This window comes from Ambystoma mexicanum, chromosome 6q, assembly GCF_040938575.1.
Source record: "Ambystoma mexicanum isolate Mex_15411 chromosome 6q, UKY_AmexF1_1, whole genome shotgun sequence".
NCBI lineage: Eukaryota > Metazoa > Chordata > Amphibia > Caudata > Ambystomatidae > Ambystoma > Ambystoma mexicanum.
The window spans coordinates 1,098,516,227-1,098,531,257 of NC_090937.1; the positions used below are offsets into that span (position 1 = coordinate 1,098,516,227).

Consider the following 15,031-nt stretch of genomic DNA (forward strand, 5'->3'; position numbering starts at 1 on the left):
ACAACTCCAATCCAAAACTAGCAATCCAAGAATGTTTGTAAGGCAGACAATTTTACAGTGGCCTCAAATTATGAAATTGTGTGCTTTGTTCACTTTGATTATGCTTTGTCACATTGTTCTTTAGTGTGTGCCCTTTCATATTTCTTACAAGAATTCATCTTGATGTCACTCATGTAGGCGAAGTGTAGGAGTGACTGTGGGAGACTTTAAAGTAGGGGAATACAAGGTCTCCAAGACCAAGCACAAAATCATTGTTTTGCTGGCTCTTTTTCCGGGTTTGTGCGTCTTTCCGTATGCTACTCATTCATGAACTAATATTTTAAGTATGCAAACCTGGTATGATCCATTGGGAGGTAATGCTCCGGGCAATGTGCTTACTGCTGTATAATTTGTGTAGCATTTGCAAGCAAAGTCCAAGGACCCTGAACAACAGCACTGGGTTTGGCTGCTGCACACTGAACCCATTGTATACATTAATATTACTATCTAGTAGTTTACAACAAGTACATAAACAGTAAGTTTGACATGCAACATGGAAAAAAAAAGAATCACTTTTATTTGCAAAATAAACTGAAAACAAATGAACATTATGTTTGCATGCTAACAGAACAGATTTAAGAGCCACTTTCTTTTTTAATACCCAGAAAGAAAATTTAAATTTGTCATCTATCCCTGCAACTTTGGACAGAAATTGTTTTTAATCATAGCTGTCCAATAGTACATGGGCATAAACTAAAATCACGCCTGGCTAATCGCCAGCCGCACCATCGTTATCTTGTTCTGTGACAGCCTCTCCACCAGCATCTTTTCCTTCTTTGCTTCTTTTAGACTTTTTGTGTTTGTGCCTCCTGTGGCCATCCCCTTCTTCACTATCATGTCGACGCCTGCTAGTACTTTAAAAACACAAAAAGAGGAAGTTAAGATTAGTGTTAGCATACAAAATAATAGCAGATTCAAAATACAATTTGAGTTAACAGATAAATGAAATAAGATGGGAAAAAGGTTCCCCACCATCACTTATGATTGGTTTGTAATGTTTCTATTTTTATCTATTGGTATTTGTAAAGTGCTTTGGCGATAGCGCTAAAGAATCAATTTAACATGGCAAGAGATTTTTGACAGAAAGACTGGTATTAAGTGTGAGAAATTAGGGATAGAAAATTAATTTTCAGATGACTGCGAAAAATATGGAAGGAAGTGAAGGATCGGAGAGTAAGGGGTAGAGCGTTACCTTGTTTTAGGGCAAATAAAGCGAAGGAGTGAAAGCAGGAAGATGCACACTGAGGCTTAGGGATAATAAGAAGGTACTGAGATTGTGAATGTTGAGAACGCAGAGGAGAATAGAAGGACACAAGAGAAGACATATGATGGGGCGAGACCATGGGTACAATTAAAGACTGCACAAAGGAAGAGGAAACTGAAATCAAAACAGCAGCAGAGACGCCAACTGCAGAGAGGAGGAAGTAGACGTGCAAGGGGATGAAAGGAAAAGGAGGCTGATAGCAGGTAGATCAACTAAAAGAGCAAAATAATCAAGATGAGCTGGGAAAATAAGTAGCTTGGTGGCATGAAACGAGAGAATTGGGCAGGCAGGACAGATTGTACAGCTGAAAGCGATAGATACAAGCAGTGTTTGTGATGTGTGTTGAGAAACAAAAGATTTGAAAACGACACAGGTTACAGGCAGAAGGGGAGAATGGTAGGAGTGCAGGGTAGTAAAGAATGTCAGAAGGTGGACGAGCGAAAACAGAAGGGAGAAAGAACAGACTTTTTTCAGAGTTGAAATGAAGTGAGAAGACTTCCATGAGAAAGAGAAGATATGTGAATTGTCCACATAGAAATGACAGGAAAGGTTGAATTATTTAAGGATAAAATAGGAATGGTGCAGAGAGAAATTAGTAGAGGCACAAGATAAGGCTCCTGGAGTTCAGGGACTTCTGACTCCCATTTCGTCGGTATGTTCTCCAGTTGGAACATCCCGAACATGCTTCGGAGGGAGCGCGGAAGATGATGAATGTCGGAATTTCGGATAGATGGGATCAGCTTGATGTTATTAAAAAGTGTGCTGGGGAGGAGGGAGAAGGTGGATGGTTATATGTGATCTTCGCTAGGCTGTTATGATGGGTTGTGTTGGATGACAGAGAAGGGAACAGTGACTGGGGGGAAAAGGGGGGGAAGGGGGATTGTTTGAGTATTAAAATGCAATAAAGAAAGTTAAAAAAAAAAGAGAAGGCTCCTGGCGGACAGCATAAAGTGTGATAGGAAGAGAGGTTACCAATGTAATAAACAGTCGAGTGTTAGGTAAGATTTTCATATCAATGATTAATCTTCCTGACCTATGTCAACCCCAGAACATTTTGCTTTACTGGTGGCTTTTTTCCCCTTATACTTCAGCGAGTGGGAACCTTTTTCCACACACAGAGTCTTTAACTCTTTCTATGGATGTCGTTTCTAAGACTCTCTAGAGATTTTATCAACTTTGACAACTTTTGGGACTTACTGCCTATTGTTCCTGGGTTGCGCTTCGGGCTCCCATTTTAACTTTCTCTGGCTAACCTTAATATGATATGATAGGTTATTTATAACACGCTTAATACCAAGAGGTTTCTAAAGCGGACCCGGGGATCGAACCTGTGTTGCTCCCTATCGTCTTGCTTCCAAGGCGAGCATGTTGCCCCTGAGCTATCCTCCCTTGTGAGAACTACAAATCCCAAGGGTATAAAAGATCTTTGGATCCCTTTTACATTTTATTAGATGAAATCAGTACACCCCACCTTATGTGGCATGCTAGGGAGGTAACAATGTATCCCCTTTCTCCTTTTAACTAACATTTATACGACTGGGACAAGCTTACCTTTATTTCCACAGCCCCAGTAAAATGGGCCCCAGTCTTCTTTTTTGCCATTTTAGTGTTCCTTGTCCTTTCTTGTTCCTTCCTCTGACTTCCAGGGCGGAAAAGCCTTTGTATTAGCTTTATCTTCGTCGGGAATCCTGTGGATTACCCACCCAGGCTCCAGAGTGACCGAAGGCAGGAAGAGCGTGAGGAGTCCAAAACTCAGCAGCCCTTTGTCTTCCATCCTGACTGCGAGAATTCAGTTCAAACTGGAAGGCTGGCTGTGCTGAAAGTACTGCCAACCGCCGAAGTTTAAATGGTGCATGGCTGTTTGATTGGCTGGGTTCCTGCATGAAAGTCTGATCCTGGAAGCTGAAGAGGTATTCTACCACTGGATCCGAAAAGGAAGATGAAGAAACAAAGGCAGTAGCGATTTCCAGCTACCGGAGAGCATGCTTATAATGGCCGCGCCTTTCGTTTTAAGTCTCCCGGACTCCCCTCCCCAGAAGGTTTAATACAAGTGTTGCAGCCATTATAAATACAACAGTGTTGTATTTATAATTGCCATGAGTTTTAAATCTCCCAGGTTGCCCCGATCCTGGGGGAGCCCGGGAGACCTAAAACGAAATTCGCAGCATTTATGAATACTTCGCCAGCCGCTGTGGTGTAGTGATGGGACAAGCAATGGGGTTTTTCCTGCATTCCCTGTACCACACCTCAAATCTTTTACATCTGCACACATACAGAGATCATGTAGATGGATGCGTGCAGCCAGTAGCACCTCAAGTACCTCAGAGAGGTCCCCAGTCGTCATACCTCATCTTCAAGAGCCACGCATGTAGGTTGAGGGATTTTGGGTTCGAGTGAAGTACATGAACTTCCGACTGGGATATGAGGTCCACCCGCCGAGGCAACCATAGAGGTGGGCAGATGGTCGATTCCAGGCGTTCCGAGTACCATATGTTCCTCACCCATTCGGGGCCGAACAAGATCATAGTGGTTCTAAATCTCCTCAATTTCCTGAGAACCCGTGGGATGACTGGTATCAGAGGGAAGCCATGATGGAGGTGGAAGACCCACTCCACCAGGAATGAGTCTCCCAGTACACCTTTCATAGGGAAATTCCCTCGAGCAAATCTGTCTGCACTTTGTGTTGGACCTCTGTTAAGGGAGTTTTCCTAAAGTCGACCTGTGGTAAGACTTTATAAAACCACCCCTGGGTATATAGGCCCCAGCTTCTAGGATAAGTCTGTACTACTCCAAGGGTTGGCAGTATGGCAGAACAGCAAGGCTTATTTTAGGAGGGAGATGTGAGCTGTATGTAAGTACAATCAATTCAGTAAATACATAGGCCCTAAGAAACTCGTACACACTTGTAGTTCTAGTAAAATAGATATTTATTTTATATACAGAAGGTAAAGTTATATTCAGGTAAGTACTACTTTAGCTAATGAACACAATAGAAAACATGCAATACTTCAGGTGTGTTAACCAATAGTAAAGAATTATACAGATCATGAGCACTGTTCAATGGTAAGTAAAATCACTTGTGATAGCAGCTCAGGAAATATTCTGTTATAGGAATAAAAGGGCTATTTAACAGCAACAATAGCAGTTCAATACTTTAAACTACTTGTAATATACTTTTCAGAGGACTTGAGTCATTTGCAGAGAACTCCCTGTCAGCACACCTGATGAAAACCGCTTTTTGCAACTTGACGGCCTATATGAGAAGGCTCTGTCCCAAACGAAATAGTCTATGTTGCTTCATATCCTAGGTGGTGCTGGGGAGGCTACGGCCATAGAGGATGCCATGAGGGCAGCTATGCTGATGGCTCACTGTATCTATGTTAATTGGCATGTGTATAGCGCCTACTGCACATTGGTATGGCCTCAAAGAGATGAGGATGAACACCCTTTGGAAGACTGTAGTCTAAGTTGAGAAGTTGTGAGAGGAGTGGTTAAATGTGTTTGTGTGCATTTATAACCTGACTGAAGATAGATGGGGAATGGCTAGTGCCCCAACAGCAGCCCATATTAGAATGTGTGGGACGGGTGCTGTGTCAAATTGTCAAGCAAGTCAGTTATGTAAACAACGGGACCCAATTGTGTTTGTGAGACTGCTTTATTCGATGGGTGGTGGTGCTCGGCTGAGAGTGATGTATGTTAGCGTAGGGTGTAGTCAAATAGTGTGCATGTCAAATGTGTGAGGCTATGCGTAATGCAATCTAATTTAGGAGCCCTAGTGAGGCACAATCCAAGTGTGGCAAATAACCAACTGTGGCATGATTGAAATGGCAATCTAAAATGAGAAACCTAGGCCTGCAAAATGCAAGTGTGGGAAAATACAAACTGTCTACTCACATCTCGTTCCCTCGGCACTCAACCTCACTTTCCCATGTACCACTGTGCCTTCTCGCACCTGTGCTCCTTTACCCAACTCACCCCACTCCATTTCACATCACTGTCAAAGACAGCCCGGCCTTGCATCTCTGCAAAGCTCGATCAGGATGCAGCTTTAGGAAACGGTGGACCTTTACTTTACAAATTTATTTTTTTATTTCAATACAGTAATACAAGATGTAAAATAGCAACAGATACCTTCGAGATGACTTGTGCCGCGTTACTGTTTCTTCTTTTTCTCTATGCCTTCTTTCTCTGTGCCTTTCTTCCTTTTCTCTGCTGACACTTTCTCTGCTTACACGTTCCCTGTGCCGTTCGTAACCTCTTTCAGCATATTCTCTGTATCGGTATCGCTCTTCCTCACTGTTAAAAAGTCAGGTGCAAGAATTAAATGTTTAAAGTTCATGGGAAAGAAACTACATCTTAATTCAATTAAATTCACCATAGAAGCATGGGGAATCTGGCATGAAAAGCTTTACAAACAATATTATAATTAACATCTTTTCACATGTAAATATAATGAACAATGTTTAATGCTCTCATCACTACACAGGTGTAGATTTCAATGCATATCAATTTAAGGGCGATTATTTGGTATACCAGTAACCCCCATAATTATCCTCAAAGAAATGTGCAGCTAAGATCTAAATATAGTAACTTACAATAACCTCTGGCTTATTCTACCATAGCATAAATATGGAGGTACAGACATGAACCACATGGCAAGGTGATCAGGAGCAGCAAGTTCTTCAACAAAAAAGCAATTGTCTAGAGTAACTAAAGCAGCCCTTCGATCTAGAAGACAAAAACATTACCTTTTAATTAAAGTGCTATATTGAAACCTCTTTAATGGAGGCATGTAATGCAGTTAGTCCCATTGAAATTTGAATATTTAGAAACATGTGTGCGTGATAAAATTAGAGGCAAAGAACACACTTCTCCCCATTTGTCCAAGCTTAAAACTATAGAACAAATTACGTACCCCTAAGTAATGTTCTTTCTAAGGGATGTTCCTGTTAGGCAAAGTTTGTATGCAGTACCCTCTGGGACCACTACACACAACTGACCACAGGCATAGGAAACCCAACCTTTGGTATAAGCTTGTACTACACAGGTTGGTAGTGTGTTGAGCAGCCAGGCTTATCTCAAGAGGGGTCAATGTCAGCTGTAGTGGAGTTACAGAGAGTCACAGTGACAAGTGTACAAATAAACTCTTACACACAAGGTGTCTTGATTAAACACGTATTAATTTATTTAACAGTCATAGTAAACCTTCTTTAGAGGGGAGCAATGTTAACACAAATATACTTCAACAAAAATACACACTCTTACGTTTTCTAAATCAGCAGATACCCATTTGGGATGGCTCACAGACACTACATACACCCTCAGGTGACTTCAATTGCTAGGGTGCTGTAGACATTAATATATCACTGTTTGCATTTAGACTTTCTTAGGAGAGTCAAAGAAAAGAGGGATCGGAATAAAACAAGTATTCACACAATGATTCTAAGCAGATAAGTACTTTCAATAACCCCCAAATGCAAAGTGAGTTAAACCCTTCCTATAAGGAAGGCAAAAACTCAGGAGAGGGGAGTCATTCAGGGAGCCAGGCCAGCCAATGTTCAAGTCAGCAAAAGTCAAGGTGAAATGAAGCACTTCTTGAAGGTAAGCAGAAAGTCTTTCAGTGTTTTTAAAAGTCTTGGTAGAATAGAAGAAATCAAAGTAGGGCCACAGGCTGATTAAGCTTGTGATGTAAAGAAGCTGGTAACAAATCTACAAATGCAACCAAGAAAGTCTCCAATGAGGACAATTGGCTACACAACAAGATGGAAAGTTCTCTTAGACTGTACAGTACCTTTAGGCTGAAGAACAAGTGCAGCAGATGACTTCTGTTCCTGTGCAGCTCCGCAGATCCCGCTGTTCCTGGGCCTCAGTCGTGGGGACAAGAGGGACAACATCTGGGGACTCCTGCACTGCAATGGGACGGTCACCATTCGCACCCAGAAATCTTCGAACAAGTGGCACTTCGGTGTTTCAGCTCCTCGCGTCTACCGCAAATAGCACCACCATGGTTCCTGGCTGTCGAGATGGGCTTTCTTTGCGTCTGGGGTCCCGCACTCTTAAGGGGGCTCAGGCTCGGTCAGTCCTGCTTCCTGGGAGTCCGGAGGATCTTCCTGGAGCAGCTTAAAAGCAACGCACACAGAATTGTGTTCCTCTCCCTGGCTATCTGGTTCCTGCAGCGACTGCAGTGGAAACTTAACCAGCTTCGAGAGGATGTCCAGGCGGCTTACTCTGGAGTTGATTGGTCCGACCAACTCGAAGGGAAAAGTCGTCCTTGTGGGCCTCTTCTGTCGATACGAATTTGAAGCTTCAGCACAGCAGCAAGGCTTCACCGGGCAAACATGTCCACGAGTTGTAGCACGCGTTGCTTCCAAGTTCTTCTTCGAATTCCTTCGTCCAGTGGTCGAGACTGCCTTCCAAGCCAAAAAGCTCTTTACACAGGTTTCTCCTATTCATTCCAGTCCAGCTGTCAGTCACCCAGCAGGGTAGCTGTCCTTGCCGGACAGCCAGCCGGCCAAACACCTAAGAGTGCTTACCTGTCTCCTAGGAGATTAAGCACAGGTAGTTTTGGGCACCTCCCTCATTTCCTGCCCCCGCCAGACACCCTGGAGCCAAAGCGGGCTTCACTCGTGAAAAAATGGCACCCTTGGGTGCTTTACTGCAGCTGCGAACGCAGCCCACGGGAAAAGCACACCATGGTAGTTAAAAGTAAACTACTGCCACCAGCCATTCATCGAGGAAAGATTAACATAAAATTGTTACATGAGAAGCTAGACAAAGGGGATACCAAGTAACCCCTCCAGCATCCCATTGTACGATTGTGTGTGCTGGGTCTAGAAAGTTACAAATGTAAGTAAAGTCAATTTCACTTTACTGCTCTTGGAAACCGTAGTTTATCCAAGAGAAGGTATTTAAACTTTTGGGAAATCTGAAAGACTTCCCTATGCCACTGCACTGAAGGTGTGGTGTGCCACAATGTTTATGTTAAAGGATATTTGTACTGCACACTAAAAGGATATTTGTACTGCACACTATCACCACAGGAGTGGTCCCCTTGAGATCCGGCTGCTCTGAAAAAGGGAAAGCAGTGGGGGGTGGGTTAGTGGGCAAATGCTGGAAAAGTGCAAGAGAGCAGTGATGTGCTGTTGGCGGCTTCAGCCTGGTGGGTCCGTTGGATGGGCTTGGGTTGTTTTACGGTCGGTAATCGTGCGCTGTTGTGCGAGTCTATGTGTGATTTGTTTTGTTGTTGCAGTGTAGTGAAGTTTGTGCGGATTGTTGTGTTCTAAGTTTGTGGTTGTGTTTGGTTAGAATTTGAGAGGTGTATGCAGAGGGGTACAATCTTTAGTGGATTGGTTAACTGGCATTGCTGTACTGAAGTGAGGCGCTGAGTTTCTATGTTCTCCCCAGGTGGGTTGCGAGAGCATCTCTGTGTCTTCTGTCTTGATCTGGGCTGTCCGATATTCACAGTCCCTTTCACACATGGCATCTACTCACATTCTTAACCCAACCCAAGTTCGGCTTTGGCCACCTACTTGACACCTGTCTGTATGCGGGGCAGGCAGGTAGGCGTTTGTGCGTCCCTTACAATCTGGCCCAGAAAGCATTCCCAATCCAGTCGGTGCACGGCATTGACTAGCCAAAGCTACTCCATCTATATGTGGCAGATGATTGGCATTCGTCATCTTATTCAGTTGTTTTTATTGCTATCGCTCCCAACCCCTTCGAAACGTGGCACATGCCATAGCTTGCAATAACGTCAAAGGGCGACACCTGCTTTCATTCAGGACTCCATACTGTCAGTGCCCGTGCCAATGTCCACAACTTAGTTCAAGTGTAGCAAGTGCTAACATTCACACAACTCTACAGAAGTATGATACTTGATAGCGATTATGGGGCAGGTGAGGATGTTGGCATTGAGTGTTGGCATTGAGTTGGCTAGGGATAGCGATTCCTGTCCTCAAGGGTGTCGCTTGTCTCCTATTCGACTTAGCATTGTCTCTCTTGTTGTAGTAAGAGATTCTCTGGTCGGTTCTGGGTGTTGTCAGTGTCATTCTAAATGTAGTCATCCTTTTTCTTTGTGTTTCTGTTAGGCAAAGTTTGTATGCAGTACCCTTTGGTTTGGGACCACTACACACAACTAGGACTGCAGGTGTAAGCAAAACCAACCTTTGGTACAAGTCTGTACTACACAGTTTTGGTAGTGTTGCTGAGCAGCCAGGCTTATCTCAAGAGGGGAATGTGAGCTGTAATGATGTTACACAGAGGTCTACAATCACAAGAGGTCAAGTAGACTCTTAGACTCAAGGTTTCTTGGTAAAACACCTATTACTTTATTTCAGTTAGTTATAAAACATTCACTAGAAGGAGGCAATATATATCACGCACAATGTACTTCAGTACTCTACACGGTATGTTACTGAGGCATTAAAACTACTTTGAAGTAGGAGCAAAAGGGCATAGGTTAATAAAATAAAGACGACAAGTATTCTTTAGACGTTGCAAATATTTTGAGTTCACCAGAGGAGTCAATTCAATGCAATAGGTTAGGCCAAAGCCAATGGGCTAAAGTCTTGTATAAAATAAAGCAGTTCTGGTAGTTAAACGGAAAAGTCTTTGCCAAAGTTCTCAGAAGTAGTTTGTAAAAGAACAAATCATATGTTGGGTCACAAGCTGATTAGGCCTGTAAATTGCAAAAGTTCCAAGCACTTTTGCAGTGAGAGGCAAGTTCTCTCGATCGGGTTTTCACAGTACTTTACAATGAAGAAAAAGATGCAGCTGAAGACTTCTGTTCCTGGCAGTTCCTGCAGATCTCGCTGTTCCTGAGCCTCAGTCGTGAGGACAAGAGGGAGGACGTCGGGGGACTCCTGCACTGCACTGGAACTGGTCAAAAAACTGGCAACTGGCAAATCTTCAATTCCGGTAGCTGTAGTCAAGCACACAAACTGGTGTCCCTCTCCCTGGTTACTCGGTTTCCTGCAGCACTCTGAGGAAAATACAACCAGCTCCGAAAATGGTATCAAGGTAGTTTAGTGTCGAGTTGATGGGTCCCACCAACTCAAAGGAAGAAGTCATCCTTGAAGGGCTTCTCTGTCGAGATGAACTTGGCGATTCGGACCTGCAGCAGGGCTTGCCTGGGCAAACCAACAGTCCAGGAGTTGCAGCAGCCGTCCTCTTCAAGTTCATCTTCGGTTCTTTCGTTCCAGTGGTCGACTGCCTTCCAAGCCAAGCGACTCGCCTTTCATTCAGTTCTCTCCCATTCATTCCAGCCTAGCAGGGTGGCGGTCCTTGCCGGACAGTCAGCCAGTCAATCACGCCAGAGTGCAGTTGGGTTTCCTAGGAGACCAAGCACAGGGAGTTTCGGGAACCTCCCTCACTTCCTGCCCACCCCAGACACTCGGACGCCAGAGGCAGTCTTCAGTCCTGAAGCCTGCCAAAGGCGAAAGAACAAAGGTACCAAACCTGGTTTGGTGCGCAGAGAAACTCTAGAAGGACCTTTCCAAAAAGAAGCGCCGAAAAAAGAAGACCGGGACCTGTTTAAACATAGGGGGCTCAGAAGCCATCTTGAAAAACATGACTCCCGCGATTTAACGCTACCAGTGTTCGTGGTCGGGGAAAAATCATGGTAGTTCGCTGTAAAACCACTTCCACCAGCCATTTCGAGAGGCAAGGGTAGCATGAGACTGGTACATGTGTTTCTAGACACAGGGGATACTAAGTAACCCCTCCAGCACTATATAGTAAGATAGGGTGAGTTGGGTCTAGGAATTTGAAATGACTAGTAAAGTCAATTTCACTTTACTTTCTCTTGGAAACAGTAGTTTATCCCAGAGAAGGTATTTAAACCTTGGTACAGCCTAAAAGGCTTCCCTGTGTCACTGCACCGAGGGTGCTGTGTGACACAAATGAAAAGATCATGCCTATGGAGTTTAGGCTCCATAACCAAGTGAACACACAAGAGTAAAACACACATCAAAAGAGTGGGAAAAAAGGCTCACACACTCCAGGTAAAAAAAATCAAGTCCTCAAAATCCAGCATAGTTGCTGGGGGTCCCTAAGGTGAGGGGAATTAGCACATTTATGAGAATTCTCCCTAACAGTTTCCTGTTCGGTTGTTTTGGGTTTTCAGTTTTAGTCTGTGGTGCTGAAGAGCCAGGTTTAAATAATTTCCGAATTGTAGGTGATCTTTGGTGTTTATTTCTTTCGAGATGTTCCAGGTTTTCGCAGCTAGGTGGGAGAAGGAGGAGCCCCAAGTTTTTTCTTAAGATATGGTTTTTGTTCCAGGTGGATTTCGTTGCTTGATCTGAGTCTCGTTGGTTTGTAGATTGTTATTTTCTTCTGCACTAATTCAGCTCCTTATCAGTTGATTGCCCTGTGTGTTATGCACATTGTTTTGAAGGTGATGCAATGTTTGACTGGGAGCCAGTGCAGTGTTTTTAGGGCTGGAGTGATGTCTCTTCTGGATAGTTTGAGGAGCAGTCTGGCTGCTGTATTTTGGATCCGTTGTAGTTTCTTCAGGAGGTATTCTGGTATCCCGAGATAGAGGCTGTTTACATTTCGATTCTTGACATGAGGGGGCGACAATTTTGAGTGTTTTGTGGGAGAAGGAGAGGAAAGGTAGGATTCTTCTTGCCGTGTGGAGGAGGAAGAAGCATTTCTTGATTATTTAATTTATTTGTGGTTCTAAGGTTAGGGTGTTGTCCATCAGGACTCCCATATGTTGTATTACCTTAGATGGAATTGGTGCGGTTCCCATTTCCGTTGGCCATGGAATATAGGTGTTCTCTTGATTTTTGGATATAATCATGATTTCCGTCTTTCCTGGGTTGATTTTCAAGTTGTTGGCATCTATCCAATTAAAGACTTCTTTTAGACACTTCGATTAGGGTCGAGTGATCGGCTTGAGTGTCTTCGATTTTGTAGATGATTTGAGTGTCATCTGCGTAGTTATAGCACGTAATGTATTTTTTGAAAGTTCTGATTACTGGAGTCCGGTAGATGTTGAAGAACAGTGTAGATAGTGAGGAACATTGTGGTACTCCACAGTCGTTAACTTGTGGGGTGGATTTAAAGGGTTTTATCCATACGGTTTCTGTTCTGTCTGCTAGGAATGATTTAATCCAGAGTAGTGCCATGTTCGTTATGCCCATGTCTTCTAGTCTTTTGGTTGGGGTGGCATAGCTAACTGTCGAAGGATGCGGAGAGGTCGAGCAGAATCAGGACTGAGGTTGTGTTAGAGCCGCATTATTTTTTAGGTCGTCCCAGATGGATAGTAGGGCTGTTTCTGTTCCTCTTGCGGGTCTGAAACCGACTTGTGCTTGGTCTAGCAGCCGGCGTTTTTCTACCTGTTCTTGGGTTCGTTTGTATACGTAGGTTTCAAAGAGTTTCAATGAGTTTTGCTGGGTAGGGAATATTGGAAATCGGCCTGTAGTTGGAGGTCTTCGACATCGCCACTTGTGTTTTTTAAAAAGCGGTTTGATATATGCTGATTTGAAGGCTCCTGGTACAGTTTCTGTTGCTAGTGAGAGATTTAGGAGGTTTTTGTAATGTTCTGATGGCGTTCCTTGTGTGAGGATTGATTTGTAGATGTGAGGGAGTGTTAAGATGGATTTCTGAACTCTGACCTGGAGGGGCAGAGGTTCAGAAGGCCAGCCTAGTTTCTTGGAACAGGGTAACCTCTGGACAAGCCAGACCAATCAGGGTAGCGATAGTGGCGGTCAAGACTAAGTCTCAAGAGGGGTGAGGGTGACTGAAAGACCTCAATGAGCACACAAAGCAAGGACACTTACAAATTACTCCAGACAGGTGTTATATTAAAACTATAGACACATTTATTACAAGGCATTTGTAACATCGACCATAGCAAAGAATCACAATAATACTAAAGTAAACCAACACATCACAATCAATACAATATATATGCAAGACCGAGGGGGAAAAGGAGTTAGGAGCACGAAATATGTAGACCACCTAGATGAGGAGGAAAACAGGCAGTGCAAGTAATCATTAGACCCAGTTCGACATCAGAAATCCACCTAACTAGGCGACAGTCCAAGCCCTACGAAAAGAAGAGCCTTATGCTCAATAGTACCTGCACGCGCTTGTGCCAATGTATAAAATAGGGTCTCTTCAAGGGTCTCTGACAGTTCAGGAAGGTGGATGAGGCGATGAAGAACAAGTTCCCACTAAAGCAAGACCTCCACTTGCGGGCAGAGGCAGGATGGATCCGCTATTTCGCAACGGTAGAAAAGAAACTGGTTCCTGCGTTAGGGGCCACCGGTTGGGGTATGGACTACTCACCGGTCCCCGACGCAGGCTGACCCAGACTTCGCCAGTTCAGTTCACGTTGCTGGCAGGTTCGGATGCGACAATACGGACGTCTCGAAACCGTGTAGATTCCGCGGTAGCAGGGTTCAGGCCAAAATGGAGAGGACCCAATGGGAGATCTGCTCACACTCACTCCATACGTGGACCAATCACGGACCACGGTGGTCCCAGGCATTCAAGACACTCCAGACTCTCTGGCACCCAGGATGTGTATTGGGAACAGACATCCCAGCCCACGTCCTGGAGGCACACACACAAGGCATGCAGAAGCCCGCGAAAGCGTTGGATCTTGCGGGAAAGTGCATGGCCAAATAAGGGCGTACCCAGGTCGGCTCGACCTGCGGGCAGTTGAAGGGGCAAGATGGCCAAAGGACAGGACAAAGAACCTCGTGGCATGGCCATTTTGGGGGCCAGGCCACCTATTCGTGCCAGACGCGGTAAGCGCAGATAACGTGGCAAAAAAAGGTTCAAAACATAAGATAAACGATAGCTGCCACTAGTCCTGTCCGTGACACCTGCACAGTTCATAATAAGTCCAGCGAGAGTTTCTAGGGCCTTTGGAATGACTAGAGACACAAGAGTGCAGTAAAGTAAGTTACATTGCACTCTTGTTACACGTTGCAAAAAAGCTGCAACATGAGGAAAGGACTAAGGGAAACAGTCTCCCAGTACTGACTGTCTTAAGGGCATGTCAGTTTCCCCATAAGAATTGAGCGAAAGCCCAGAGGAGTGCGGCAGAGGGCTGCGCTTCTCTGGCAAAGTTTCGATCATGGGGTAAAACAGCAGCAAAAAATTTGGGGGTTGCCACATGGAGGGAAAATTACATTAAAATATGAAATCTTTCCTAACAGGGAGGCAGGGATCCATGGGTGATTCTGCTTTCTTGCTGTGTTTTTACCAACAAGACGAATGCCTCTGCTGATATTTCCGGAAGGTTTTGGAGTTTGTGCTGTGGCTCTGTGTTAGGTTCTGTTGGTTGAATGTTGTGGTGGTTAGGTCTGTTTTTTTATGATTTGTCATTGATGTCATTGATTTTGTTCTTGAAGTGGTCTGCCAGGTCGTTGCAAAGTTTCTCTGAGAGGGTTGGGGTGTTGTTGCAGCCTGGTGGGTTTCTCATTTCTTTAATGATGTTTAAAATTTCTTTTTGTGTGTTGGTGGCATTGGTGATTCTGTCGTCATAATGCTTTCTCTTCGCCTTTTGCATTTCATTCATGTATGCGCAGATTTGTTTCTTGAACAGTATTTTTTTGTCTCAGTTGTATTTTTTCCTCCATTCGAGTTCCATCTTCTTGTTGTCCTTTTTCATAGTGCTTAGTTGTGGGGTGAACCATTTTGCCATTGCTCTTTTTTTGATGGGGGGGAATAGTTTTTCCAGGGTGATTTTATCAATTTTATCAGCAATCCATT

The 15,031-nt window shown here is 44.1% G+C and overlaps 1 protein-coding gene across 3 annotated transcripts in view; it reads right to left on the reverse strand.

Moving 5' to 3' along the window:
• Positions 1-533: 533 nt before the first annotated feature.
• Positions 534-15,031, reverse strand: part of FIP1L1 (factor interacting with PAPOLA and CPSF1) — a 708,522-nt gene continuing 694,024 nt past the window's right edge. For all 3 annotated transcript variants that reach the window (XM_069631658.1, XM_069631656.1, XM_069631657.1), the window contains 2 exons: positions 5,435-5,599; positions 534-893 (listed from right to left, as the gene is read on the reverse strand). In XM_069631658.1, coding sequence (XP_069487759.1) covers positions 749-893; positions 5,435-5,599 — 310 coding nt within the window. In that variant the 3' untranslated portion in view covers positions 534-748. The remainder of the gene's footprint in view (positions 894-5,434; positions 5,600-15,031) is intronic.